This window comes from Tiliqua scincoides, chromosome 1 (genome assembly GCF_035046505.1).
Source record: "Tiliqua scincoides isolate rTilSci1 chromosome 1, rTilSci1.hap2, whole genome shotgun sequence".
Classification (NCBI taxonomy): domain Eukaryota; kingdom Metazoa; phylum Chordata; class Lepidosauria; order Squamata; family Scincidae; genus Tiliqua; species Tiliqua scincoides.
In genome coordinates this window covers 116,162,468-116,187,262 of record NC_089821.1, presented here as the reverse complement: position 1 = coordinate 116,187,262, position 24,795 = coordinate 116,162,468, and the positions used below count along the sequence as shown (strand labels likewise).

The window sequence follows — 24,795 nt, the reverse complement described above, 5'->3', positions numbered from 1 at the left end:
TTCAGTCACCTTCTGCTTTTCCAAATGGAATCCCTTCTTCCTCATTTTATGGATGTTTGAAAACACAGGTCTGGTGTTGCCGTGTTGAGTTCCACCTTTAGCCACTTACGAGCAGAGAATTGTGTATTCCAAACGTGTAGAATTGTTGGATCTTGTTCTTCATTCATTCTGCGCACTCTTTTGGAGAGTGACTGCAGTGAGTAAGACTGAGTGGCTGCAAAAAGTAAGACAGTATCCACATAGGCTTGTCTACAATTCACAATAGTCCCATCCATCTATCCTGCTGAAGCAGATGTCCAAGGTGGCTTACAATATATATCTTAAAATATAGAAACAATAAATACAATCACAAAAAGAAATAAAAACCAATTGGAGGAGGGCAAAATTATTACACATGTGATTTGGTTGTGTCTTTACTTCTGCTGTTAGCCATGCCAACACATTTTTTCTGCACCAAGAGAGAAAGTGAATAGCAGCAAATGTAATTATTATATGAAAAGCTGATAAGGTTTTAAATTACATCAACACCTTCCAGGGATAAAGTAGTAGCGCATATGTTCCTCTTGCTATCTGAGGAAAGAAGCATTAGAAAGAAAAGGAAATGACCCATTTTCTGATTTAACTTTCCCCCCCCCTCTTTTTTTATTTTAAAGAAATGGGAACAGGACCCTGAAACGTCTCTGATAATAATAAAGGGAGCTGGAGAAAAGGCTTTCTGTGCTGGTGGTGATATCAGAGGTGAGGATTTGAGAAGTTTCCCAAATGGAATAGCTAGAAGACTTAGTGTTGGGTGGAAGGGCTATCTTGCTGCATCCAAATCTGCATGTACACCTTGCATGTTGACTTCTACGTTCTGTTACTTTTTGATAACTTCTGGTAGTCAGTAGCAGAGCTAGAGGGAGGGCAAAACGGTAAGTACTGCAGGTGCCATGTGAGCAGCCCCTCCCACTTGCTGTTAGAGCCATTCCAGCTGAACCAGACAGCATCTCCTGCATATTGCCATTGCTGTCTGGAAAGGCTCCAATGGCAAGTGGGAACGGCTGCTTACATGGCACATTGCAGCACCTGCAGCACTTAACGTTTTGCCCCCCCCAGCTATGCTACTGCTTGTAGTTCCACAAATAGCAGCAGAAAATACAGCATGATTGTTGCAGAATGGAGGCTTTGCTGCAGTATGTACTGTGTGTTGCTTACCATGAAGGTGTTTGAAGACGTGGATTTTCTAACTATTTTAGGCTGCTATGCCCTTATGCCAACGTCTGACATTGCTTGTCTTGTTTACTAGCTATCACAGAAGCAGGAAAAGCCGGCGACAGTCTGACACAAGATTTCTTCCGAGAAGAATACATCTTGAACAATGCCGTTGGTGTGTATACCAATAAGTTAAAGCATAGAACTTACTAGTCCTACTTTAATTGTGTGCATGAAAAGTGTCCTGTTTCATAGCAACAGGTGTGAGGGTGACAGCAACACATATTTAACCTAGGTAAGCTTGAAACTGCTTGTAAGGAGATAAAGCTGAAATTCTGTGCTGTTCATATGAATTCTCTTTAGAAGTTCAGATATTCGTGAAGTATTCCAAATCTAGTTTCCCAGTAACTGAACAATTTCTATAGTATGAGATATCACTCTGATGTCTGTCAGTGAAAAGGTTATTTTGGATGCAGTCTTAAACACACTTACTGGGAGTAAGTCCCTTTGAATACTATGTAGTTTACTTCTAGGTAAATTCACTTAGGATTGTGCAACACATTAGAACTGACAGAGATGTAACAAGGCAGAAACTCGTAAAATAAGGAGCTTCATTATTAGGGCTTCTTCACATCAGCAGCGGACCTAGTGCTGGGCAAACAGGTCAAATGCTCAGGTCGTTGGGTCCGCGTGCCTCTAGGACTGCATGGGAAATCTCACTGAGGCTCTTGACACAGTCAGAGCTGCACTTTTGGTTTTCCAGAAATGCAGTTTAAGACTGCGGGGAAGCCTCAGAAGGCTTCCCTGGTTGGTCCTATGGTTGTGCGAGGCTCCGTCACACTCGAAATGTAGGAGGGGAAGCGACTTCGCACTTGGGGGGGGCAGCATCTTGCAGGGGGTAGCTTCGCAGACTTGCCCCAGAAGCAGAGAGGGGCAAGTCCACCACTGCTTCACATATTGTATGTACATTTAGGATGTCTTAAAGCAGGGTGTGTCAAAGTTATTTCATATAATGGGTTGAATATCACTTATGGCACCTGTTGAGTGCCGGATGTGATATCATGAAGCAGGTAAGGACTAGAAATAAGAACTGTTTTCCACTTAGGAACTCATTAGATGCAAATGACAGAAGAGAAAACCTGTAGGTCTTGATCACATTTTCAAGATAGGACAGCCAGCATAATTGGGTTCTCCCACTGCAGCAGCACAAGTTCTGCTGAGGCTTAACTTCACAGCTCAGCAGCTGAGAGGTGCTTTGCAAAGTGGCACCTCAACAGCAGTCGCTGAAAGGATGTGATAATTGGGCTGTTGAGAATAGAAACGCAGAGTCCAGAATAGAATTCTCACTTGGTTGCCTCTTTGGACATTCAAGTTCTGTTATCAGGATTCACGTGGGCTCTCGCTTATAAAAGTGGGCACTGTGCTATTTTAAGCTTCTAAATGCACTACACCATTTGTGACAGGTACCTGCCGGAAACCGTATGTGGCACTTATTCATGGAATTACAATGGGAGGGGTAAGTAGAAATGTCTTCTGAGACAAATGAAATGGCTCAGTCAATTTGAAAACTGTCAATGAAGCATGTCTCTGTTTCCAAGAGTGATTGTATAAGCTGTGCAAATAAGAGCTATATTTAGCCCTTATGTAATGTTAGGCATTCTACCTTTTGGGAGCATTTAAGAGTCTTAGAATGCTCAGTGTTGAACACCTCTGAGCTAAAGGGAAAGGTAGGCCATGTGAGTTTTTAAGGAGAAAGGTCAAGAGTGCAGGGATTTCCAAGAAACAAATGCAGTGATGGTTGCAGAAAAATTTCAGGAGGCCTATCAACTGGAAGTACTTGTACTGTTGGTAGGAAATGAAAAGAGGAGTTAGGAATGCTGAACATGCAGGATTATTGGTTAAGAGTCAAGTGGCTAAAGGTATTGAAATGGAGTAAGCCAAGACAACACATGCTAGGTAGCAGGGTTCTGGGGAAATAGTGGCGGAGACATGAATTTGAAGAAAGTTGTGACTGTGAATGTTAGTTAGTAGGGAGGCTACTATCACTAGACTTAGGCTTGTGCATTACCATCTCTCCTTTACACCCGAGGGGGGAGGAAGTTATGTACTTTGTTTAGTGGTTTAGAACAGGGGTCTCTAAACCCCGGCCCGGGGGCCAGATGCGGCCCGCAGCAAGCCTCTTTTCGGCCCATGGCCAACCTCTTGTCCCCTGAAAACCTCTGGCCCACTCAGCTGAACATGACCAGGACTGTGCTCTGATTGTGTCTGGAGGGTGTTCCGAAGGCCAGAGAGGTTGAATGAATGAGCCCATCTAAGTTCCATCTCTAACTCATTTATTTAAATGTTATATTTAAATTTTTTTCCAGCCCTCCACACCACGTCAGATATTTGATGCGGCCCTCTGGCCAAAAAGTTTGGAGACCCCTGGTTTAGAACAAGCAAGGATTTGTCATGAAGTCCAAACCTGGCATTTCTGTGGTTCTCAACACCATTTCCAAACAAGCCTAGATAGGAAACTCAGCCTGAACAGTATTACTAGAAGTTAAAACTGACTAGATACTAAAAGCATGGGAGAACTAGAAAGGCGTTTTTCTGGAGCCAAAAATACATAGACCTGGGTGCCGGGTGAGCCTCTGGGGTGAGAAATTTTCAGAAGTGGGGCACCATTCCTGTTAGACTCTTCATATCCAAAGGAGGCATCTGGGCTTCAGATGAACTTGGTCCATAGACAAGCTGCTCCCACATCAGCCTCCCTGAATGTTAAGGTCATCTTCTGATACTCTCTTCCAGGTGCTCTTGCTATCTGAGGTGACATAGGTGATGACCTGAGAGAGGACTTTTAAAGTTGTGGGGCCCCGTTTGTGAAACTTCCTCCTCAGAGAGGCTCACTCTGTGCTACGCTGCTATACTTTTGGCACCAGGCAAAGACCTTTCTATTAACCCAGGCATTGTAATTATACTACTGTTTTAACATGGTTGTGATAGACTTATGATTTTATTTATAAATTGTCTTGAGACACGTAGAAAGGCGGTATATAAATAAACAAACAAGTTAGCATATCTTGCATGCAAATCTTTCAGAAGCCAGCTCTTACAGTTCCTGTTGAGTAATCTACAGACCGTGTCTCATTATCCACAAGACAATTTCGGAGAAAAAAAATCAGTGGAAAAATAGCTTTAAAGACCCACTTCCAGGTTTCTTGTGCCTCCATTGTCGCCCCAGAATGCTATACCATGTTCAGCCACTAGATGGCATGAAGAATGGAATCTAATGGAATGAAATTATAAATTAACAGTGTGAAGGTAGAAAATTGAATTTTGGTGCTTCCCCCCCCCCTTTGTTACAAGGCATTTAAAGGTGCGCCTCAGTATCAATGGTAAGTCAAATCAGTGGATACCAAGGTCCCACCTGTAATGTGTTTTTGGAATCTAGGATTCAGGAGTGCTTATATACCCAAGAAATATGGCTTTTACAATTGCTGAATATGACAAAATCATGTTGTGCAAGTTATAGTATATATTTTAAAACTCCTTAATGGTGACATTTTTCTCTCTGTGTTTGTTCTTTGACTCAAAATTTACCTTTTAACGTATGTGCAGCCAGTGCTAAATGCTGACCAAATTTGCCTATCAAACATGTGGCATTTTCAACTGGTAATGCTTGAGGGTCTTGTATGTCTAAAATGCTTCATTGAGTACTTGATTATTGAACCTTCATTTCCTTGATTATTGGACCAGTCCTGCAGATGTTTACTTGTTTAAACCATCTGTCTTCAGATGACATATGCCAGAATGAAACTGAGGCGGAAGGAGGCAAACATCTGCTAGGATGAAATATTGTGAGGTAGGAAGGGATGGAAAAACAGACCACTTCAGGCAACAGAAGTGCTTAGGAACATGGCTAGTTTCCAGGCTGTTCTTTTTATCTGAGGTCATGAACATGGAATGAACTGAACTGTTAATAAATTGTCTTATGGTGGCCTAATATGATCTTTTGCAAGGAAGGTTGTTATCTAGATTTTTTTGCAGCTTGTGTGCCACAGAGTCATTAGTGATGTTGGCAAGGATCCCAACTGGTGTGAGTGACCGCTTCATTTGTGTATGGGGGCTTTCAAGCCCTCTTTTTAAGTGGTGGGCCCCCATGACTTGCTCTCTACAGTGGTGATGTCCTCTAGACCAGTACCCCATACAGCACTGGTATTCAAACTGGGGCGTCGTGACGCCCGAGCCTGAGGGTCATGGTCCCTTTCCCCTTAAGGGATGGGGGCAGCCAGGAGGCAGGGAAGAGGCAGTGGTGTGATCCGCAGGATCACGCCGCTCAGGGGGGCTGCAGGGGCTTGGTGCACTTGCCCAAGCCCCCTGCAGCCCCCTGGGGGTTCAGGGAGCCCTGCGCAACCTTCGGCAGGGCTCCCCAGGTCAGGGAAGGTGACAACGGAGCGATCGCGCTCTGCTAAACCGAAAGCGGTGCGCGATCAACCCATTTCCCCTTTTGACCGGGCTGCAGGGAATGGGGTGCACCCTCCAGTCCCTGCAGTAGCCGTCCCTGGCTGCAGGGAGCTGGGTGCGAGCACCTGCAGGGCTCCTCGGGTCAGGGAAAGTGAGAGTGGGGAGATCACGCACTGCTTCCGGTTTAGTGGAGCAGGGCACGATCGCTCCGCTGTCACCTTCCCTGACCCAGGGAGCCCTGCCGAAGGTCATGCAGGGCTCTCTGCACCCCCAGGGGGCTGCAGGGGACTTGGGCAAGTGCACCAAGCCCCTGCAGCCCCCCTGAGCGGCGCGATCCTGGGGATCATGCCGCTGCCTCCCCCCCACCCCTGCAAAGACTTACTGCGAGATTCAAATTCCCTGCGAGTTTGAAAACCACAGCCATACAGTATGAAGAGCTGCCAATAGATTGATTTTTTTTTTTTGCCCCTCCCCTCTGAAATTCTTTCTACTTGCATGTGATGGTGGGTCAGGGTTAACTCTAACTGACTGGTTTATGCTACAGTTTTGAAAGCAACAAAGAAGTTGTGCAGGAAGGTGAGTGTCATTTGGGAGTCTTTGTTGCAACTGTAAGTGCACTTCGGAAAAAATTGTCATTCAGATTTGAAAATGTTTTATTGGTCAAGGCAACCCCACTAATCACCGAAGAATGCATAAATTCCTAATATAGTGCAGATTTGTATTTCATGTTCTAGTAGTGTCTTCATTAGTTTCTACACAAACAATTAGTAGATTACCTAAGTGTAGAAACAGATGGACCTTATTGGGCATGGAATGCAACATAGCTGTGTAAGGTAGTATTTTTACTTCTCGGCAGTAAAAGCTGTCTTAAGGAGAATCATTCAAGGAACCCTTCAGAGGATTGATTTTTCTAATAAAAAATGGAATAGGATTGTGGTTTTTGCTTTTGTGGCTAGCTCTGGTGGAAATAATGTATCGTCTTAAAAGCAAGCAGTGGCACTTGGCTATCTTGAGAATAATATAATGGGATTAACTGTTGTTCTGTTGTAAAATCTAAGAGAGTGTTCAGAAACTGGTAATTCTAATAAACGGTATGGGCAGCCATTTTGTGTAGACATTTTTCTGAATGCTTAAGGGAAGATAACCGTAATGCTGTAAATGATGTTTTGGAAGTAAGTTTTGTTGTCTTCAATGGGGACCAGCTTTCAGGTGGATATGTTTAGGATTAACTGCCTCAGATGATGAGTAACCTTGACTGCTGGCCCACTGCATATTCAGTCATGGATAAGATCAATGACCAAATAAATGCGGTGATGTGATGTTATCCCAAAGTATGTTGTTCATGTGGAAGGCAGCACAATTGTGTGGGTGAAGGAGTGTGTATAATGTGTATACATTCTCTCTCTGCTGATTGGAGGAAAAAGCATTTTTGTTGGCATTGCTTTCAACCCTTATAATTGCAGCTCTGTCTGACACCTACTAATGCATCATTTGTTCAGATCTCTGATAGCTGAAATATATTCATGTTTTTCTGTATTAATGTGGGAGGCACCAGTCTCGCACCCAGAAGATTTTACTTTTAATATGTGAAAAAGTATGAACAACCCCACTGGATTAGGTCATAGCCCATCTAGTCCAGCTTCCTGTATCTCACAGTGGCCCACCAAATGCCCCAGGGAGCACCCAAGATAGCAAGAGACCTGCATCCTGGTGCTGTCCCTTGCATCTGGCATTCTGACATAACCCATTTCTAAAATCTGGAGGTTACACATACACATCATGGCTTGTAACCCGTGATGGATTTTTCCTCCAGAAATTTGTCCAATCCCCTTTTAAAGGCTTATAGGCCCGATGCAATCACCACGTTCTGTGGCAAGGAGTTCCACAGACCAACTACACACTGAGCAAAGTAAAAATTATCTACCTTCCAAGGAGCCCAGCTACTGTGGTTCTGCTTGTGTGCATTCTTACTGAAAATTGTCCAGCTCAAAGCAAAGATCTCCCTTTTCTCAGCCCCCTCCCCATTTCTTCTAAGATTCTGTTCCCTCAGTTCTCTCTTCAAAATATGAACTAAAATGGATTGTGATAATCGGAAAAGAATGGCTGTCCATGATTCTGGAGAGTGGCTTTACAGATCTTTGCGCACTTGCTAGATAAATGTTAACAATCAGGAAGGAACGGAATAACATCTAGTTAGTGCAGTTCTCCTATGTGCACTTGTTGAGTGAAATGAATTCAGTTAGCGCTTTCCTCCATTTGCAGCTATGAGATAGATATAGCAAGGAGTTGTGATAATGACACACAGGTAAACAGCAGTCTAGCATCCTTTGGCGAGCACTTAGCTAAATGTTCCTGCTGGCATTACCTATCTGTTCCTGCTGGCATTACCTATCGGCAGTGAAGAACTATAATGGTAACAATTCAGTTGTCATGTGTGCATTTCAGTAAACAGCTGCTGAGGCAAATTGCACCATTTCAGAGTCATTAGCTATTGCATCTGGCTCACTGTAGGCTTAGTGAAATGCTATGTCAGCCTACGCACAGAGCATGCTTTAATGACTTCATTGGCAGTGGCAAGGATTTAGAGATGACAGAGAACATACAGTTTGGACTGTTGCAATTTTGCTGCAGGTACTGGAAGGAGATGGCTAGTTATTGTGCTGTACCCCGTGAGACTCGGATATTTTTCAAAGCACTGGGTAGCTGCTCTCAGTATCGGCAAAATCCCAGCATGCCTACATTTGGGAAGATCCATTGATATCCACTCCTGCTTCCGGCTAAGTGTGAGAAGAGCGGTGCCCTTAGCAAGATGGCCTGATGGGACCTTTAATGATGTTTACATTTGGGGGGGAAGGAAAGATTAATTCATTTTTGCCTAAGTATAGACAAGCACGATATTACGTGCCAAGAGAGACTGTATCAACATTAATGGGATAAGGTACTTGCTGCTGCATTGGCTTCCATTTTCTAAGCACAAGAAGTAGTGTTGGTGATTGAAATCCCTACGTGGTCTTGTACCACCTATCTGAACAATTGCAAGTTTCTATGGGCTCTTGTTATATGCTGACAAAATACTTGGAGTCCTTACCCCAGGTTGATTCAAAATTGGATCCCGCCATCAGAACTGCAATACGTGTCATCTTGGAAGATTGCTTCCTTAGTAGTGGTTGTGAAAAAAGGAAAGGTTGTACCTTACCAAGTATATGTAACCCTATATGTGAAAAAGGCTGATTGCGATAAGGGTGCCCTGCCTGTGGAATGCTCTTCCTCAAAGAAGCTTGTGTGGAGTGCACTCAATCGTCTCTTCAGCTCCTGGTGGCCTCTTTATTTATCTAGGCAGATTTTTCTGCTGCTATTTAATTTTCACTTTGCTATTTTCCTGTAGTAATTATTATTTATGGCATTGGTGTGCTCTTCAGTGAAGGTCTAACATGCCCAATAGATGGGGCTGTAGAGCTTTTAAAAAATATTCTTCAGTAGTGTCCTTTCAGTGCATGTAGCTGCTCATCTGAATACTTTGTGTAATGGCTTCAAAACAGTTTGCTCGGTTCACAAGGAAAGGATAAAAAATAGGTTGCACAATACGCTTATCTGGGAAACGTACAGTGCAGATTATGGTAGCCTGTTTATGTCTAAAGTACACACTGAATATGATGGCATTGGCACCTGCAGCAGGGCATTTGTGAGGGTTGAACTCCCCAGCATAGGTTTTTCTGGGACAGAAGTTTGTCTTTCTCTGCACTGAAACTGAATAGAAGTGATTTGTCAAGCACTTCCTTTGCAAAACTGTCCTGCTCCTAATCCAATCTTACAGTAGTTTGTGGTATTGGCAAATTGGTGGCATTAGCCATCTGGGCTCCCCCCTTTAGCTCTGAGAAAACAGTAAAGGCTTAATACTATTGGAAAGTGGCTCTTAGTCTACAGCTGCTGATTTGGTCCTGAGTTTAATGGTATGGAACAGGGGTGCTCAAAGTTTTTGGCAGGAGGGCAATAGCATCTCTCTGACACTGTGTCGGGGGCCGGGGAAAAAAAGAATTAATTTACATTTCAAATTTAAATAAATTTACATAAATGAATATATTAGAGACCGAAAATGAATGAATGAATTCCATCCAGCTTATGATCCCATCCACCCTAGTAAGGGGGGGGGGGTCTTCATGCCAGCTTATGATCCCATCCACCCTAGTAAGGGGGGGATCTTCATGCCAGTTTATGATCCCATTCTCTCTCTCTCTCTCTCTCTCTCTCTCTCTCTCTCTCTCACACACACACACACACACACACACACACACACACACACACACACACACACACGGAGGGGGTAACTTCCACACTTTCACATACCCGCCTGCTTACCTGCCCCCTCGCCTTCCCCTCCTTCTTTTGCCTGGGCTGCCTACCTGCCTGCCCATGTGCTGCTGCCTGCCTGCCTGCCTGCCTGGCCGGCCAGCCAACCAGCCCTCCCTCACTCGCTCCGGAGGGAGATGTGCTTCGAGCTGGGCTGGGTTCCCCTCCCTCATGATCTCTCTCTCTCTCTCTCTCTCCCCCCTGGCTCAGGTTGCAGCAGGGGAGGAGAGGGGAGGGGAGCTGAGCCAAATGGAGCAGAGCAGAGCCCAGCCCAGCCCAGCCCCTGGGCAAGAAAGGAGACTAGCATGCAAGCGCAGGGTCTTTTATAGTGGGAAGTAATGCGAGACCTGCAAGTCTCACGTTACCTTCCCATTATAAAAGGCCCTGCACGCTGGCTGGGCTCATCTTTCCTTCGCTGCCACTTAGCTCAGTGGCAGCGAGGGAAAGCAAGGTGCGGAGCTCGCGTGGCGGGCCAGCGCAGGCTGGGGTGAGGGCCAAGTGCCCATTGGAGGTGGGGGGACCCGCTGGGGGCCGGATGGGACCTGCAGCGGGCCACAGGTGGCCCACGGGCCGGGGTTTGGGCACCCCTGGTATGGAAGATGAGCAGTATCTCAACATGGAAAGCTGATTCAGGGAATGTTTTATTTACAGTATAGAAGAGCAGGCTGCAGCACTAAAGTTATATTCTTTTGGGGGATTATTTGCATAATTTCTATGTGCATTTTAGTTTAGAAGTGCTGTAGAGCTCTCAAAATACATCTGTGAATGGCAGAGATCTAATTTTATATCCACATTAAGTTCATGCCCAGGGCCTCTGAGAGGAATTTTATCAGAGGTTATAAAGTTTCATTGGGACCCCTTCCCAAAGAGGGAGGGGATGAAACAGAGTGGGGGAGGGTGGTGACAAGGTTGGGCAGAACCGGAGTGGGGAGGGGGCAAAACAGAGCAGGGGGAGGATACAGCAGCAGCTAGATACAGTAATATGGAAAACTAAACACATTCCTAAGTGTTCCTAAAACCTCTTAAATATAGAAAATCATTGCAGAAAATTAGCATTGTAATATTTAGGCTCATACTAGAATGGAAAGCATCCTGTTTGCACCAAAACATATTTCTGCAGCAACTGTAGCCCTGCAGCTGTGTCCCTGAGCTCCTGTACACTCCTTCATGGCAAATGGATCCACAAGCCAAAGAGCTACTATAGCAGACCAGTCCCCTCTCAGATTTGCTACTGTGTTTAGGAGTGTCATGTATGCATTCCTATAGCCTAGCACATAAGGCTTTCAGTAGCAGCTGTGCACCCAGCATCCCACACAGGCTGCAAATCCAGGTGAGATAGGAAAATATAAGATCCCAGGAAATTTCTGGCTTCTGGACCTGGGTGCACTTTACCCCTTTTACCCCTCTTTCATGGGCCCTGCTCATGTTACTTGCAAAATGTTTCAGCAATACCTCAGAAGTTGGCAGGAAGGCAAGGTGCGACATTCCTTTTATTGGGAAAAGATATTTCACCATGTTCACCAGAGCAGAATTCTGTTTGTCAGACAAATGAGTAATCGGTTTAGATATGCATTATATAGGCTAAACAGAAGAAGCCAATCAGCACTTTCAAAAATTGAAAAGTTTAAGCCGAACTTGAGTTAACAGATTAGCTGCTATTTGTGCAACAAATGTGTGTGACTTTAGCAAGTTTATGGCTTATCATAAATGCAGCGAACGTTTTACTGCAGATCAGTTGGGAGCAGGTCATTGGGTTGTACAGTCTTTTCATGCGACTATACAAAGCCTGCCCTGTCCAGTGTTTGCTTTTGCATGGCAGTTCTATAGGTCTCATCTGGAAAATAGCAGCAAAATATCTTGCCCACATATAATGGCAGAGTAGGTAGCTTTACTAGGGTGGGTGGGGGACAGAGGGGCAATAGCAGTACTGCTATCTCTTTCTATTTTTTAATAATCTGGCGCACACAAGGCGGCACAGGACAGAAGTACTGAATGCTATACAGGTACTCAAGGATTGAAGGATAAATTATCACTTTTGAATTGTTTTTGCTTTGAAAGGGTAAGACTTGGGTTGAGATGCCTTTGATTCCTTCGCGTTTGGGGGCAAAGAGGAAGCTAAGCTGTGAAACTTCATGTTTCACATGCATTTCAATGTGAGAGGGAGATGTGTGAGCAAAGACACAGGGCATGAACTGCTTCATGAGAGCATCAGCTAGAGCAACTTTCAGTCTAGGGCAGTGATTCCCAAACTGTGGGTCGTGACCCACCATTGAGCACTAGACTGAGCGATTCCATCTGAACTGACCCTGCGTGTATGTGAGCAGAATCGAGTCTTTGGTGAAATTAGCATCGTAGTGAGATTTCACATTTTTGGGGGGTATTGTTGTTTTTCTTCCTCCTAAAATGGGGTGACATGAGGAGTCTCGCTTTTGTATCTGAAATTCTTTGAGAGGGGGAGAATGTTGGATCACCCTGATTGTCAGCATCTCCAGAAGACAGTTTCTTAGAGTTTCCAAACCTTTTGTACGCGCAGGAGCTCTCTACTAGACTGTCCTTCCTCTCTCCTTATCGGCTCATTACTGACTGGTCTCTTCCTCCCTCCTAGTTGTTTCCTGCTTCCCCACTAATTGCAGCAGTGAGCAGGAACAGGAAACCTTACTCTTCACAAGGAAGCTCAGATTACCCAGTGGTTCCTGCTATAGCTTCCATAATGTCTCTTCAGCCATCTGGGGGTGTGGACCCCATGTTGGTGTTAGGGCACACTTTTCTTCTGGAGGAGGACATTGGACCTGCAGGGTTCCAGCCACTGTGGACCTTGCACATTGACTCAGTATGAGTAGAGAAGAGTCAAGTGTTAAAAGTTCACCAGAACATTCAGAATTGTTTGTACAAGTCCATATCTGAGGGAGCTGTTTCCCCACAATTAATGCGTTCCTGTCTCAAAGGGTGTTGCCATATTAGCTCCTGGGTGTGGAAGGCAAATCAAATCAGCAGGTCCTTTTTATTGCTTAGTTGAATATAATACATTTCTGCCTAACTGGAGATAACTGGAAGATTTCAAAGAAGCAAAACCTATCCCAAATCAGAACAAAGCAAAAAAGCCTGTGGTTCTTTGATTCTTGGTAAGCTTGTTACTGGGAGACGTCAGAAGTTGTAAAATCTGTATTAGAAATGGTTACCTTGGTGGTGATTATTCTGATATTTATTGCCATATATAAAATATAACATCAATCCTGAAAAGTTTATTACTGGAAAGAATTTATTAGCCAACCCACAACATTTTTAAATGGAAAAATGCCTTAATTGAGGAAGTTGATCATTGAGGCAAGTTGCCAGTCTGCCATACGTGAATTATTATGGTCTTAAACAACTATATTTTCTCTTAGGTAAGTATTTTATGCAAACTTGGCTGGCATGTAGGATGCCTGGGCCCTAATCATGTCTGCAGATAAAGAATTTTAGAAAGCTCAGCTGAAAAATAAGGTTGGATTGAGTTGAAAATCTACTGTCAGACCATGTTAACAGCACTGGGCTGGAGTGGCTGATAACTTTTAAAACTTCACCAGAAATCTACAGCTGTTAAAACAGCAAATATATTCAGGGGTACTATTGAATCCCTGTTCATTCCACATGTAAAGAGGCCTTGTTTGAATGTTGGTTCTTGAGTTTCTGATATTGATTCTGGAACTCCATTTCTCTTGGATAATGAACAGAATACTATAAATGACATTCTTTTGCAGAAGTTTATAGTGTATCTGCTACAATGCCTGTATCTCCTGTAGAACAACCAGTAATTCCATGCTATCCATCTGAATTAAAAACGGGGACAAGCGTCTCTGGACAAGCAGGTTTTTTTAAGGTCTGAAACCAAGCAGGTCTCTTGGTTTTCTCTCTGGTTGAATGACCACATAACATTCTGATCACGTTGGGTATGTGGAATTGGGTGGACCTGGTAGTTGGTTACATACAAATTTTATATTGCTGAGGATGAACCAGCAGTTTGAATAACAGCATATGGCTAAAGCACCCTGTGTTCATCTCTGTGCAAAAATGACTTAGATCCCCACATATCCAAGGTGGCTTCAGAAATTGTGTGTCTCGGATCATAAGCACCCTTATTTATTTTATAAATTTCTATTCCTGGTGTCCTGGTCCTTATACAAAAATACTTTCCGAGTGGTTCAGTTGTTCAATGTAAGAACTATAGGATACGAAGAGAAGCATCTCTGCGCACAACTTTTAGCATTAAATTGTGCATTGGTGATATTGTTATTGTAAGATGTGTCCTTAGAGAAGTTTATGCAGGCCACTTGGTGACAGTTGTACCACTGCTTTCTGGGTAGACTATTCGCAAGACCAGAGTGACCATCATTTTCTTTCCCAGTATATGCAACTAGTTCACTCAATTGAATTTTTTTTTTAATGCAGATGACATAATACAAAAATATAATCACCAGTCCCAATAACAAGCTAACTACATATAAAACCATAATCCTTGTGTCTGCATTTTTGAAGAAAAAGCCCTGGACTTCCTTTGGGGCAATGGGTTGTTTTTTTTTACATTTGTTCTGAGATTCTGTACCAATTTGTTTCAACACAAATCCACCAGTCCAGTGTTTCTCAATGTTTGTCGTCCACCGTACCACTTCACATGGTCCACCTATTTGAAGTACCATCAGAAGTAACTGGCGATGACATCATTGCCAGTTACTTCTGGGTTGGGTGATCAGATGTGACACGACAAACACCAGTAAGAGGTTCAGGGTGGATGGGAGGGCTTTTTTGAGTGTGGAAAAGCATGCTTTGGAGCTCTGTCCACTGAGCCGAGCCTCATACTGCTGTTTGTTGGATCATATTCCTGGTTTCACTGCCGAGCAGCAGATGTCCAAAGGTCCCACAAGTATCACCAAACATCACCTCATGTACCACTGGTGGTACCCATACCATTGGTTGAGAAACACTGCACTAGTCAAAATGATATTATTCTGAGATTGTGCAAAGTCCACAAGGAATAGTAAAAAGTTTAGAATAGGTTGGCTTAAGTTTTTTCCAAGCCCTAACCTGTCTCACTGTTGTTTCCACATTCCATTGTTTCCATAAACAATGTAGACTTCACAAATTTTTGATAATATATTTCAAATTAAATACATTCCTTGAAGCTCTGAGGTCCCATTTTCTGTCATTTTACCCTGTCTGAAAACATGTTTATAATGTCTGTCTGTGCGTTCCTTAAAAAAAATTGTCAGTATTTTGTCCGTCATCTACTCTTCTAAAACCACTTCGATGAAGATATTTTCAGTGTTCAGAGTATGCTTTAAAAATGTCTGCCTTTACAATCAGTTGACAGCCCAAGTTATCAAAATGACTTGCATACTAGCAGGGGTATGTACGTATGTGATTCTCTATTAATCAAGGAATGGAAAAATGTGGACGCCTAAACAGTGTCACATTAATCATTTCGGTTTTGAAAGCTGGGCGATGTACTGTACTCTGAATAGCAGTAAAAAGCTGGATTTCAAAATCATTCTAAGGGTGACAGTAGAAAATTTTGAAATTAAATGAAGAAGACTTTTCTAGCTCCAACATATCTCTTTTGTAGTATCCTGGGGTGAATGCAGGGAGAGAAATAGATCTGGTTATTTTGTAAGTACAGAACTCCTGCCACCTCAGAGCTGATTTGTAAAACCTGTTTTGGACTAGGTTTGGGCAGTTAGGATTGGTCTTGTTTGAAGGGGAAGGAATATGGAATTGAGGCTCTTACCTGGTTTCTATGAAAGGTATCGTGCAATAGCCTTCTGACCACTACTGTCTGTCTGAAGACGGGTAAATACTGGATCACTTCCTTTCAGCCTCAGAGAACTTAAAAGTATAGTGATCTGTGAACTGCTTGGGAAATGGCAGCTCTACTCCCTGCCTAAAGCTGCAGTCCTGTACACACTTTTCTAGGTGTAAGGAATACAGCAGAACTTCTGAATAATTGCTCTGTAAGTATTTACAGTTGGCTGTGTGATAGTTCCCAAGCATCCTCTCCCATTGTCTAAAGCAGGGGTGTCAAACCTGTTTCATAGAGCAGTCCAAATAACAATTGTGGTGCCTGCTGAAGGCAGGAAGTGGTGCCATTAAGTCAGTGATGTTTGGAAAAAAGCTCTCATCTAGGAATTTGTTAGCTGCAAATGACAGAAGAGAAAATATGCAACTCTTGATAACATTTTCAAGATATGGGAGAGCCCAGGTTTCATGCAGACTACCCTTTCAGCAGCGCTGCTTCTGCTGAGGCACCATTTGCAGCTCAGCAGCTGGGAGGTACTCTGCAAAGTGATGCCTTGGCAGAAGCAGTCTTGCTGAAAGGGAGGCGCTAGAAGCAATGCAACATCTGCTGATGCATCACTTTGCAGTTCAGCAGCTGCTGATGCTTGGAGAGCCCAATTTCATCATGCAGTCAGTGGTGTGATAGCTTCTGTGGGCCATATCCGGCCATGGGACTTAGGTTTGGCACCCTTGGTCTAGAGCTTGGTTCCTCTGGAATCTATGGACAATGATGGGGAGACATCAGGAATGGTAGTGGAAGACTTGCAGTTTGCCTATAGACCAACAGCCTTCTCAGTGGCAGTGAAGGTGAAGAAGAAATCTTACCATGCCATTGTGTCAGTGCATTGTGTCATCCGGTGAAGCTTTTCCATGTGGTGAGGCAATTATGGCATTCTGGTTCCTAGGAAAAGGAAATGTCAGTGCCTCATCATGGTTATTTGTAAGATTGATAAGGTTTGTAAGGTTGATAAAAGTCACTGACTTCTGTTAGAACTTGAGGTCCAGGGTGGTGTTTCAGCACATGCTTGCACAGTTTTGGTGGCTGCGTTTGATTCAACCTAAGGGTGTGGATGAGTTGTTTAGAAGTCTGAGGTTGACCATGTGCCTGTTTGACCCTTGCCCATTCTGGCTGCTTAAAGCAGTTGGCAGGGAGGGGGTTTGCCAGTTGTGTAGCAGCGATGATGAATGCTGAGGAGGGATGAGATGCCAATACTTTAATGTAAAAACACTGTTAAATAAGCCATGCTCAGATTGCACCATCCTTTATAATTTCTGGCTGGTTTCAAATTTACTGATTTTTTTGAGAATGTTAATTGAGCAGGTAGTAATGATCAGTGATGTTGCTGGGGTAGGTGCAAGGGGGGTGACATCACTATTGCCAAAAAATTTTAAATCTTGGTATTTTCGAATAATACCATTGTATCATTCAATTTCATAATTTCGTAATTTCATGCAGAACGCAATGAAATCATCTGCGTTGAAATATTTCTATCCTATCAAAAGTTATAGCCAAAAACTAACAGGATGGGGCGATGGTTCATCACCATGTCCACTGCTGAGCATGTTGCCCCGCATGGGGGGAGGTCCATCGTGGGGGCGATGTGCTGGCCTCCTGTATCAGATGATACAAACCCTAGTGATGCCACTGGTGATGACTCAGCTTCTGGTGTTTCTGGATGATATAGGCTATCTAGATCCTTTTCAGTCTGCATTGAGGCCCAATTTGGGAACTGAGACAACCTCAGTCATCCTTAACAAGGCAATTTACATTGGGAAGATGACAGGTAAAGTGCAACCTTATTGATTCTCAATGGCTTTAGATTCCACTGACCACAATATTCTTCAAGCCTACCTGGCAGAGATCATGAGTGGTTTTGTTGAGGTGGTTTCAGAAGGTGACAGTGGAGAACTCCTGCTTGGTCCATTGGTGGATGGAGCTCTTCAAGGTTACAGTTCACATCTTGAAGCTGCTGGGAATTATCATTTAAGTGTATAGTAGAGCAGTGATACTCAAACTTCTTGGGAGTAAAACTCCCTAGATAAGTCTTTGCTGGGCCGGGATGGAAAGCAGCGATGTGATTCCCAGGATCGCACGGCTGCAAGGGAAGGGGGGGCTGTTATTCAACTTTACTTACTTGCTGCCAGGTTGTGGGGAGCCTCGCAGAGCACTCTGTAGGGCTCCCCGTGGCTTGTCTATGGAGAAGGACTAGATATGGCTGAATAATTTGAAATTATTCCAGGAAGGACAGAAGGGCTGTTAGCCAGCAGGAAAATCAGTTTTAGGTTGGTTTGCAATCTGTCTTGGATGAAATTGCTTTTTCCCTGAAGGACCAGCCTTGCAATTTGGAAATGCTCCTGGATCCCACCCTGATTTTGGAAACCCAGATTGGGATAGTGGTTAGGAGTGCACCAGCTATACTCTTTCCTGAAGAAAGTAGATCTGACCTCAGTAATCCATACAAACCAGTAGCCGAAGTAGTCTTGAGATCCATTGGTCTGACCACATTATGCTAGTGCTCTTGTGCTAGTGCTCTTGTGCTAGTGCTAGTGCAACTTGACTGGCTACCAATATGCTTCTGGGCTTAATTAAGAAGACTGGACAACTAAAGATGCGTACAAGCCTGCCTGTGCACTGCATTTGTCATTGGAGACCTTGCCCTGAGTCCCTTCCCTGGCAGAGTCGGTCTGGGACAGGTCCTCCTCAGTGGCAGATCCTAGAATGTCAAACTCTCTGAGGGACAGAGGCCCAGTGGCCTCAATCATTGCTTTTATGTAAGCAGGCAGTGAAAACTTAACTATTTTGCCTAGTGTTGTGTTGATTCTGATCTCCCGTCAATTTCCTTGGTTTTGTTCATGATCTTTTATTTTTAAAGACTCCTTCCTTATTGGATGTTGATCTGATGTTTTAATGCTGCCAACTCTGATTACCTCTTTAATGGGGTGGATGCGTGTTTTAAATACATATTTTGGCTGTCGCATTGCATGTTCTTACAGGACTTTTGCTCATTATTTTTTGTCTATCAATCTGAACACTGGGTTCCATGCTAAATATAACTTTTAGTCACTTCAAACTGTTAAATGCCAGAATACTGGAATGTGCTATGTAAATGCAGAAACACATAGTGTGTGGGATCCATTGAAATAAGGCGGTTTAAAGATAAGTTAGCTTACGAATAGTTGCTTGAGTGTTGAGTTGTTTTGAACAGGAGGTTGATGACACAGACTGGCAAGAAATGGAATCTTATCAAACAGAAATCACAAAAGTTAATTATTAGCAGACTGCTGTCCTCCATGGCCTTATCAACCAACCTCACAATGTGGTTGTGCTGTTCAGCAGGGATGATATAAAACTGTTTATATTTATCGCAAAAGCTACTAAACCACACTCTCACAGAGCAAGGCGCCTGGCTCTTTCCAGGAGTGCAGAAGGGGGAGGGGGGAGCGGTACAATTGCTTGGCACTCCTGTTGAGAAATCAGCTTGAAAGCATCAGTGTGTGATGTGCAGTCGCGCCATAGAGACAGGCAACTTAAGAGCTTGGCTGCTTTGCTATGATTGGGCTTCATAGGCACAGTTAGAGCCTTCTGGATAGAAAGAAAGGGTAGTCTTACCTAATATTTAAAGGTTTTGATAAACACTTAGCTGCTGCTGAAAATGCTGGTACAACCATCCCTTCCTCCCTAGCGTCCATACAGCTTATGACTTGACATTTTGGTTTTCTGTGCTCTTGCTCCTTGTTGTTGGGATGGAGTGGGGAGGGGAGCGTGCAGAGGAGTAGGAAGTCTGACATAATGACATTGCATTGGTAAGTTCTAAATATTAAGGAGGGAGAGGAGAGAGCAAGATACGTGGCTGCCATTTTCAGCTACATGTTTTTGGTTGATATCAAGATTGGTTTTTAAGTGAACGAAATGGAACAAAAAAATTTGAAAACCGACGCATAAGTGAGGTGGGTGCTTACTTGAATGTTGCTGTGAAAATGTTAATGTTACAGGATAGAAATACAGTGGCATTGCATGATACGTGCACTTAACGTGCACAAATTCAACTACATGCGCACAGCGAACAGTTTAAATAGCAGGAATGATTCCACCTGCCATTCCGCTTAGTGAACGTATGCCCTGGAGTAAGATGGGAGCTGTGAATCTGCTGTTCCTTCAGTTGGTCTCAGCTCCTACACACTGACATAGTGTGACTCTAGTTTTTAAGGATGCAGTAGGTGTTTTTGGTAGACTATGGCCCCTAAACACAAATCTCTTAAGGGATTTTCAAAGGTCATTTTGACTATACATGATTTTCACCTTGTGTGCTGACTTTAAAACCTAACCCCTGCATAAGATGCGACTCCACTGCTTTGCTTTTATTCTACCAAAATGTGCTTTAAGAAGTGCAACATACTCCGGCCTAATGGCATGTAGTAATATTTTGAAGGAAAAGTTAACAGTCCTTGAAAAGGAACTGCCAATGTAGCTGTTAACCCAGATTAAAATTTAGTTTATTTATTAATTAAAATAAGGTTTCCCAAACTGTGGGTTGCAATCCACTGGTGAGTCGCGAGCCCAAGTGTGATGGGTCACGACCTGGGCCCTCCCTCCTGCCCTTGCTCCAGTTTGGCTTCAAATCAGAGCCATTCCAGAAACCGAATTACTCACTGGGTGGGTGAGGGTGCCTCTTCTGGACTCTGCGGGCCTCAGAATGGCCCATAGACGCTTCAGAAAGCCACTTCTGGTTTGCTTTCGAAAAGTGGCTTTCTTAGGCTTCTGCAGACCTGCATTCTGAGACCTGCAGAGGCCAGTAGAGTGGGTTGTTGGCCCAATTCGACCTGGAAGAGTCTCTCCATCCTCCTAGTAAGTCATTCCTGCGTTGCAACCCACCATGGAGGATGAGGTGGGTCATGGCACCAAGAAGTTTGGGAACCTTTGATTTAAAACATTTGAATGATGTGTTCTATTAGTTCAACACTCAAAGCACTGTACAATTGCAAACCTGAAACCATAATTCTCTATAGAATATTGGTCCATGTATACAAGCTGTCAGCAGGGAGCTTGTCTTGCTTCTTGAGAAGGGAGTCATTTCTTGAGATAATTGCTTGTTAGCAAAGTTGATCAGTGAGAAATGGTGAGGTTCTACTCTTGCCTTGACATGAAGACTCAGTTCAGACATAATTATTCTAGTCCAACAAACCACTGTGTGTTGAACCAGAAATTAGTTGTGTGCCCAGATGTTCCCTCCTCCCTTTTCATGCCATACTAAATCAAAAGCTTCCTGGTTTTTAAACTACAGTTTCCTATGACATCTGAACTAGGAAACTGTGGCTTCTGCCTTCCCTGTGATCTAGAGTAGGGGTGCCCAAACCCCGGCCCAGGGGCCACTTGTGGCCCTCGGGGGCTCCCATTCCGGCCCTCGGGGAGCTCCTAGTTTCCAATGAGCCTCTGGCCTTCCAGAGACTTGCTGGAGCCCATGCTGGCCTGATGCAACTTTTCACAGCATGATGACGACTGTTCAACCTCTCACCTGAGCTGTGGGATGAGAGCTCCCTTCACTACTTGTTGTTTCATGTCTGTGATGCAGCAGCGGCAGCGAAGGAAAGGACAGCCTTGCTTTGTGCAAGGCCTTTTATAGGGCTTGAGCTACTGTAAGACCTTCATTCATTCATATAAGTTCCATCTCTAATAAATTCCTTTATATCTCTAATATATCCATCTCTAATAAATTTATTCAAATTTTAAATGTAAATTAATTCATTTTTTTCCTGGCCCCCGACTCAGTGTCAGAGTGATGATGTGGCCCTCCCGCCAAAATGTTTGGACACCCCTGATCTAGAGAATCAAACCAGGAGGCAAACAATTTTGTTTATCCTACAAAGCACCATTCATGTTTGGGTGTCATGTTTTGATTCTGCTCACCTCACCACCAGAGGGTCCTCTGAGCCCAGCAGAGGCCACGGATGTCTATCTGCAGCTTCTGCCAGGCTCAGACTGAGCCCTAGAGCTAAAAAAATGTCATTTCTGGTTTAATGGAGAAACTGGAAGTGACATTTTTAATGCCTTATAAGGCTTCCCCAGGCCTCCCGATGTCTCCTTAGGCATTAAAAATGTCACTTCTGGTTTCAAAGGGAAACCAGAAGTTGCATTTTTTTTTTTACCTTAAGGCTCAGTCTGAGCCCAGCAGAGGCTGCAGAAGGATGTGCATGGCCTCTGCCAGGCTCAGAGGACTATCCGGAGGCAAGGGGAACTCTGCTCCCCTTGGCTGCAGAGGATGGGGGGAGATGTTCGCCCATATCCACAATTTCGCTTAACCACAAGAGGTTCTAAAACAGAACTCCAATGGATACGGGACACATCTATACTTCTTGGTTTGCAACAATCCATTATTTGCTGATACATCCCAAGTGGTAAACTGTGCTTTCTGATTGCTGTCGAAGGCAGAATTGTGAACCAACTTCATACTGCAGGCAAGTACAGACCATAGGTTGATTGTTTGAATGGAAAGGTGAACTATTGTTGCAAACAAGTTAAGCAGAGCATGCAAGCACAGGGTTCAATAGTGCCAAATCACAACTTAGAGTTGTTTGTGAATAGAACCATTGACATCTTTTATGTTTTCTTCCTCTCTTTGGGTTATAGATACAATCTGTGGTACTTAAATGCCTTTTAAATGGGCATTGGTAAACCTGTTCAGCTACTTTATGATTAATTCTCAGGGTTTTCAGAACAACAATTGCATGAGTTTGCAAATGTACAGCTGCAATCCTATCCAAACCTTACCTTACCTGTGGGTAAGTCCCATTGACTATAATGGCATGCATAGGATTGGGCCCTATGTTATTTTTTAATTAGTAAGTTTGTAATTAGTAAGTTTGCTACATGAATGTGTACTTAGTGTACTTTGAATTTCCTTTTTTTCCTCCTTTAGATCTGATGTCTCAGATCTATCAAGTGATTTGCAATATTTATCATACGGATTTCTTATCAGGCAAAAATTGTTGCCGTCCAAAGCTCAGTATGGTTTTTGATGCCTTACTCCTCTTTCCTTTTTCAAACAGATGTGCCTTGCATACAGATGCACAAACCTCTGGCTCTGTTTTCCTGAGCCTTTGTTTTCAGGATGGAATGCAGTTCTTGCCCTAAAATACACTCAGTGCAACAAGGTTACTAATCTCCTGCTCCATGGTAGAGCTGGTATGAGATTGACCTGAATACTATTTAGCACTAATGACTCAGAATATTGAGAGCAGCCTTGAATCAAGACTGAAAAGGATTGAATCCTTGCTGATAGGGCAGTATACAATTTCCCATCTGGCATATTGGCCTCACTGTTAAGCCTCTGAATGTTATCCTAGCGACAAATGGTTTTGTAGGTACTATCTGACTATCCCAGCACAGTTGCCTTTGTCGTAGGCGCAGTGGGCCGGTGTGAATTCAACTTCATGCAGTCAGTAAACCAAAATATAAGCACAGTAAACAATAAACACACTCTCACACAAAATAACAGTTTAAATAGTTCAGGCGATTCCACCTGCCATTCCACTTACTAAATACATGCCTGAGAGCAAGCCTGAGATCGGAGAATGAAGCTGCTGTTCCCTCTGTCGGTTTAAGTTCCCACTTGTATCACATAATTTCCAAAGCAGTGATTCCCAACCTTTAGGAGCCTGGGGACCACTGAGGCAAAAATTGGAATCATCGTGGACCACATGCGACTGTGGGCGGTCTGGTCACCTTCTCTAGTTGTCTATCTCCCGAGCAGTCGGCCACGAACAGTCAGAGGACGGAGAATGAACCACCCATAGCCACAGCTAACACTTCAGTGGCTGTGGCTGCATGCAATACATTTTCCACTCTCTCTGGTGTTCCATGGGAGATTTCTTGCTCAGTGAGATACTAGAAGTGATCAAAGGTTATTTTTTCCCCCTGAGACTTTGCGGACCACTTCTCTTGCAGACCACTTGTGGTGCACAGACCACAAGCCTCAGCTCTTCTCCTCAGCTTCTAATTTAGAGGTGAAGCTTGGGGGTATATTAGTAATATAATTAACAAAGAGTTCTGTTGCATAATGACATGGATATGTACAAACAGTTGCCGGTGCTTTAATTCCGCACAGCATTACTGGGCTTCCATGGCCCTCGAAGCATGTCTGTGGCCCCTAGTTCAACCATAGTTTCCCACTCAAGGGACTGATAAGGTCCATAGTAACATCGCTTCAGTAATATTGTGCATCGTCAAGTACTCCCAGACCTGAGTCCCTGTGGTAATTGGATGATGTCAGGGACTGAACTCTGGACCTTCTGCATGCAAAATATGTGAGTTTCTCCTGCCAAACGATAGCCCATCCCTCTCATTTGTCAAATGGTAAACAGAGTTGTGTCTTTTGGGATCCAAGCATGAAGCAATACCTATCGTTTCTGGACTGTTCTGTTATGCTGTGCTGGTCTAGCCCATAAATCTGTCATGTCTTGGCACCTCACCATTTCAGCCTGAATCATTATGTCCCGTGTGTTACCCCTGACATTTACAAAAGTTCTTGCAAATGACTTCTGCTCTGGTAATCCAGTTCAGTGTGAATGGAATCACTTGAGATTTTTCATAGTTGTTGCTGTCTCTCTGTTACAGTGCATATTTGAGTTGGATGTCAGTAAGAGACTCATTCTTTGGCATTTTCCTGAAGCAGAAATCCAGCAAAAAGCAATGGAAATGCTATTTTGTCTGAGTATTGTGTTTAGTCTGAGTTAGCAGATGCTTGCATCAGTAACTGAGAGCTAAATGAAATGCAGGTCATTCATCAAACCTGAAATCTTGCTCTAAACCCATTGCATGCATTTCTGTTGTAGAATGAATAATCTATTAACCCAATAAATTAGTAAACAAATGAGTCTTATTTTGCCTTGATTTTCTGGCATATGTGCCTTACTTAAAAAAAATGCAGGTGAGGCCTCAGTATCAGTGGAGGATCCACAGTATCTGTTCTCAGACCCCCTGTGGATACAAAAAATCACAGATTAGCA

The 24,795-nt window shown here is 43.6% G+C and overlaps 1 protein-coding gene across 3 annotated transcripts in view; it reads left to right on the top strand.

The window, feature by feature from the left end:
* Positions 1-24,795, top strand: part of HIBCH (3-hydroxyisobutyryl-CoA hydrolase) — a 65,334-nt gene that overhangs the window by 7,878 nt on the left and 32,661 nt on the right. For all 3 annotated transcript variants that reach the window (XM_066612900.1, XM_066612962.1, XM_066613028.1), the window contains exons 4-6: positions 654-738; positions 1,286-1,366; positions 2,655-2,707. In XM_066612900.1, the coding sequence (XP_066468997.1) occupies positions 654-738; positions 1,286-1,366; positions 2,655-2,707 (219 nt within the window). The remainder of the gene's footprint in view (positions 1-653; positions 739-1,285; positions 1,367-2,654; positions 2,708-24,795) is intronic.